Source organism: Neltuma alba, unplaced genomic scaffold (genome assembly GCF_004799145.2).
Source record: "Neltuma alba isolate B1F8T4 unplaced genomic scaffold, ASM479914v2 tig00010194_pilon, whole genome shotgun sequence".
Classification (NCBI taxonomy): domain Eukaryota; kingdom Viridiplantae; phylum Streptophyta; class Magnoliopsida; order Fabales; family Fabaceae; genus Neltuma; species Neltuma alba.
Genome location: NW_021635132.1, coordinates 412,747 through 418,861, shown reverse-complemented (window position 1 = coordinate 418,861; position 6,115 = coordinate 412,747). Strand labels below are relative to the sequence as shown.

Sequence of the window (6,115 nt, the reverse complement as noted above, 5' to 3'; positions counted from 1 at the left end):
AAGCTATTAGTCTTCAAGACTCTATATAATGAATATTTATTTTAAAAATCATCTGTGTCCCTTAATATTTGAACCATAAGCCTTCAGGGCTTTAAAAATATCATAAGTTATTATTTTCATATTATTCAATAATATGAGTGTAATGGCTACTGGCCATTTAGTAATAGGAAATTATAATATTAATAAATATCAAATTGAATGTCAAGAATATATGAGAATAAGATAAGAATAAAAATTAAATTTTAAATTAATTAAATGTAACATGAAATAAAGAGAAAAGGCAAACTCTTTTACCAACACATTCTTCACTATATAGTTATTAGTTTTCTGGACTATATTATTTATAATTCTAATTGTCATAATTTTTCTTTTATAAACAAACCATGTAATGATCCTTCTCATAATTAAAACTATATGGCTTCAGGCCATTTAAAAAAAAAAAAGAAGAAGATACATAGCATCTAGCTATTTAATTTCAAAATAAAAAAATTAAAGATATATGATTTCTGATCATAAGATAAAAAGTTGATGTTATATGGCTTCAGGTCAATTAATAAAATAACAAAATTAAATATTTATGACTTCTAGTCATAAGATAAAAAATCAAAATTATATGAATGCGAACCATTTAATAAGATAAAAGAAAATTTAAATATATATATATATATATAAATGGCTTCTGGCTGTAAAATAGAAAATTCAACATGATATATATAAATAAAGAAAAATTATATATATATGGCTTATGGCCATAAAATAGAAAATACAAATTATATTGCTTCTAGCCTTTTAATGAAATAAAAAAAATTCAAATATCTATGGCTTCTGGCCGTAAAATAGAAAATCAAATTTATATGGCAACTAGCCATTTAATAAGATAAAACAAAATTATATATATATGGCTTCTGGCCATAAAATAGAAAATTCAAATTACATGGCTTCTAGCCATTTAATAAGATAACAGTAATCAAATATATATGACTTCTAGCCATAAGATAGAAAATTTATACGTAAATACTTCTAGTTATTTAATAAGATAAAATTTCAAATACATATGACTTCAAGTCATTTAAAAAAAAATAGAGAATTAACCCCATATATATATATATATGGCTTCTAGCCATAAGATAAAAACTCAAAGTTATATAGCTTCTGGCTATAATATAGAAAATCAAAATCATATGGCTTTTAGCCATTTAATTTGAAAAGAATGAAAAATCTGAGTTATATGGCTTCTGGCCATTTAGTTACAATGAGATGAAAACTTAAAATTATATGGCTTCTGGCCATTTAACTTTAGATGGTAAATCTTTATGGATACTGCTAGTATCTATTGGAACTTCGGGTTCCATCGAAATAGTGACGTCAAGTCAATAAGAAATATAAGGGGAAAAAAATCCCCAATCATAGCCATGGAACCCGATGTTTAAAACAACGGTAGATAATCCTTTTAATTCCATATAATGGCTTAGATTATCCTAGATAAATTGAATAGGAATACGAATACTCTGAAACACCATATATATGATGCTCGAGGTATTTTTATTTGAACAGAGCAAATGATACTCTAGAAAAATAATAAAGATGATGCTCTAAAATTATGATGGGGTAGAAAAGTATATCATACGCACCTTGGTTAGAGCTTCGTGCTGATAACGTGTTATGAATAAAGAAGAAATAGAGAAGAATCATACAAAGGAAGAAAGGATTGATAAAAGAGAGTCTTTGTCATTCCATTCAAGAGTACACAATATATTATACATGGCCTCTATTTATAAGCACAGCTTTACATCTTTGATAGAATCTACAGATCACATGATAATATGAGATAATTGTGGGATATAGAGATAATGGGAGATCTTAGAGATTATAGGAGATATAGGAGATAAAGGGAGATATATGGACATCCACAAAGATATTATTATATTCATAACATGAATATAATTTTGAGTTGCCTTAGATAATACAATTTATTATCATTTAAAATTTAATCAAATATTTTAATCCGTGCATCGCACAGGGAAGAAATCTCTAGCTTTAGTCTAAATGTTGATTTGTTAGTTTTTTTTAAAAATATTGATAGTTTGAGGGAAAAAACGTAAATTTGATAAACAAAATGGCTTTAAGTCTTTCACTTAAAATTAAAATAAACTTTTTATTACCTTAAGTATTTCCTCTTTAATTATTATCAATAACCACCGAAGTTTGTGGCGTGGTTCCGTAATTGCAGGTTACTTTTTAATTTGTTTCCTTTTGCAAGCAAGCAGGCAACTTCTTGCTGTTTGCATTTGATATTTAAAAGAAAAGGTACCAAAAAAATAATGAAATAACTAATTACCAGAGGTTTGGTCATCTACTATCATAAATGCTACTTATAACACAACACATTGAATATATGTTTAAAAAATACACACACAAATAAAACAGATTGGTTGCCAACTGTTTCATCCATTTTGTTCTTTAGCGTAATAAAAATGTCCTTAGTTATATGCCATAAAATCAAAACCTCAACCCACTTATCTTACAAAAGTTTTAAAATAAATAAATAAATACATAAAACTAAAGGGAGGGTTTGATTTTTGGCTTTCAACACTGAGAATAGCAGCAAGTGATTTTAGTGCTGCTAAGGGTGTTAAAATTTTGACCATTCAAATGTAATTTCAACAATTCAGATTTAACTTTTTATTTTTATTTGTTCAAAAAAAAAATTTTGATATCTACAGGATCCAAAATAAAAATGATTTTTCAATTGTCAACTTGTCAAAAAAAATAAATTTCTATGTTTAAAAATTATTAATTGAACATTTTAAACGCCCACCAATAACGTGATATTTAAATAGTGCAAATCTCAAAGTAACTATAAACGCCATCATTATGATAAGCAACTAAACTAATTCTAAGAATAGCATGCCACCATGCACGTGCATATCATCTGTCTAACATATTTTAATGCAAATAGAAAAATATAAAATTATGGATGTGAAAATCTTATTTCTTTCACAAATTACAAGCTTCTTCAAATAAACATGTATATATCTTGATAAATAAAGTCATCATAACTAACAACGACATAAAAAAATACACAAATTAATTAAACTTCCACCACTGCATGTAGCAGGCCTAGCTTGGGCCTAATTAACAAGCCATTAATTAATTATTACCTTATCATTCTCTAATTATCTTCTCTTGTTCTTGCTTCCCACCACTAACAAGAAGTAAAACAAAATCCTGAACAAGAAGCCCCAAGCCACAGTGACCCACAAGCAATTCCACTTGCTCAAATCCGTCACGCCGTTCTGTTGCAGTAAGTCTGAACCGGTGGTCAAGCATGTCGTGCTCGTTATGTTCACACCTAACGTATCGCTCATACTCTTGAGTAACTTCACCTTCATGATCTCCGGCACCGACCCTAATGGCGTATTATCGAAGATCTGAACCCCCCTCACGAAGCACTTCAACGGGTCGCCGAATTCGTTCTGAAGAACCGCTTCATATGGGTATTTCACCAGAGATATGTAATGGAACCATATCCAGTACGCCGGAATACGATCTCGGTTTATGAAGAAGCCACTGAAGAGCAAGAAGTAGGCTAATATGGCGACGACTATTGTGTAGCCCAACATCACATGCGGGACCAGGCCGGAGAGGAAGGTGACGAAGGAGTTTCCAGCCCAGAAGGAGGCCAGGATGATGGCGAAGTAGAAGCCGAAGCCGGAGAAACCTCCGTCGAGGCCAACTGCCCAGAAGGTGGTGATCGCGAAGGCTAAAGAGAGGAAGATCAATGGAGGGAAGGCGACAAGAGCGTGAGAGATGAGGTAGGATGATCGCCGGTAAGCGTTGTGGGAGGTTTCTCTCATGAAGATGTGTCGCTCTTGAAGGAACACAGGAAGTGCGTCGGCGGTGGTATAGAAGGTTGTGGACATGGCGAATGCGAAGAAGCCCAGTCTTTCTTGAACTCCTTTGGGGGAGTTATCTAAATGCCAGAACACGGTAGCGAGGAGGAATCCGGTCACCATAACGGTGCCGAGTCGCATTGCCAACAGCTCAGGCATCCGGCGAGAATTGGTGAAGGATCGTTTTGACAGTGTCGCCAGTTCGATCCAAAATGGGTTCGCATATGTTGGAACCATCCATGAAGATGATGAGCTTGTGCTTGTGTTCGTGTTCGTCGCGCCTGAAACTAATTTCCCTTTCGAAATGCTCGCACTGATGGCCTCTTTCAGAGATAAACTCTGTCCAGGACTGAGATTAGAGCTTGAATTTTCAATATGCTTCTTGCTCTGCCATGATTTGTTGAACTCAACTAAGCTTTTGGTACCACCTGGTGAGCCTTCGAGTTCGCGAATCAGATCAAGCGCAAACTCGGTCCGGTTCTCATTTTCTGGTATCGGGTGGCCGAACTCGGCGAAGAAAGTAGGGAGCTGCGTCGGAGAGCCACTGTAGACTGTTTTCCCGTGCGACAGGAAGATCATTCTATCGAGGAGTCCGAGGATTCTGTAACTGGGTTGATGTATGGACATGATCACGATGCTTCCGGTTTGAGCGATTCTCTGAAGTACCTTCACCACCATGAACGCGCTGGTGGAGTCCAGTCCAGAGGTAGGCTCGTCGAGGAAGAGGACAATGGGGTCGTGGATTATGTCAATGCCGATGGACACGCGCCGGCGTTCGCCTCCAGAGACCCCACGGTGGCCCTCATCTCCGATGACAGTATTTTCGGCGTTGCGGAGGCCGAGCTGGTCGATCAGAGCTTGGACTCGCATCTTCTTCTTGGATTTGGAAAGGGTTCGAGGTAATCGAAATTCCGCCGCGAACATGAGAGTCTCTTCGACAGTGAGCATTGGGAATAGCAGATCATCTTGCATTACATAAGCTGAAATCGCTTTCAGAAGCCGCGAGTTCATGGCCTCGCCGTTTAGAGCCACTGTTCCTTTTAAGCTTCCCTTAGCTATACGGTTGGCCAAAGCGTCAATGAGAGTAGACTTGCCGGAACCACTAGCGCCCATCACGGCCATGATCTCACCGTCCCGGGCCTCGCCGGAGATGTCATCCAGAAGGGTCTTTGTTCTCGAGAAGAAGCTCTCTTCACCGATCGTATCATCAGCGGCGGCAGCACCAAGACGATTTCTTCCCCGCGAACACAACGCCGACAAGTTCATTTTCCGTTGAACCTTGACGTTGTAAGTTAGATTACTAAAAGACAGCACGAAAGGCAAAGAACGAGGCCCAAGTCCGGCATGGCCATCTCCGACGTCAAGGGCATGATGCAGCGGCGTCTCGCTGCCGTCTCCGGTGGCTTCCTTGCGTACATCTCCGACATGCTTGAGAAGTTGACCCAGCGTGGGAGACTGATGATGATCAGTGGGAAGACTGGGAAAACTGTTAAGCTCGATGGAGCTGAGATACGACGCCGTATCTGAGCTCTCAGGCTCTGCAACTATGCGAGAAGACATGCTCAGAGAGAAAGAGAGATCAGAGCCAAGGCCAATGGAAGAGAGGAGAGAAGGGGAAGGAGAGAGAAGTACTGAAAATGTAGGTGGAGGAGTTTAATGGGGATTGGGTTGGAAGAGATCTGGTGTGTGCATTTATATAAATATGAATGGAGAAGGTTTGAGAAAGAAGGGGGTGCGCCGTGTGGAAGAAGGGAGTGAGAGAGAAAAAATGGGTTTTGACTGGTAATGTAGTTGAGGTAGCTGTAAGAGAGGTCACCCACAGCTCCTAATTGTGCACTTCTTTGTCTGTTACCACTCCCTCTTTCTCTCTCTTAAAGTCTTAAATGGAGACTGTGGACGGCTTTTTGTTGCTGTAGCATTTATGGTAAGTAGATAACGAGTCATCAAGTAATTTTCTCTCTCTGTTTTTTTCAAACCAATGTTTTTTTCCCCTCTATAACCTTGAACCATAGTGTTGGTAGCTTTTTTTTTTCCTTAAATATATATATATATATTAAACCACATGTAAGTTATTACAAAATGCTTATCGGCCTTTAAAATATAAATATCAAATAACTAATTCACACAATTTTAAAAATTATTTAAAAATAATAAATATGTAAAACAATATAGTTTATTTTTCTAAAACATCCTTATTTACAAAGAGGGTGAGTGGGAGAGAG

General features: G+C 36.7%; 1 protein-coding gene across 1 annotated transcript; it reads right to left on the bottom strand.

Moving 5' to 3' along the window:
• Positions 1–2,958: 2,958 nt before the first annotated feature.
• LOC114754818 (ABC transporter G family member 6-like) lies at positions 2,959–5,622 on the bottom strand. The gene has a single exon (XM_028943651.1). The coding sequence runs from the start codon at positions 5,451–5,453 to the stop codon at positions 3,177–3,179; it is 2,277 nt and encodes a 758-aa protein (XP_028799484.1). The 5' UTR covers positions 5,454–5,622; the 3' UTR covers positions 2,959–3,176.
• Between the last annotated feature and the right edge of the window lie 493 nt (positions 5,623–6,115).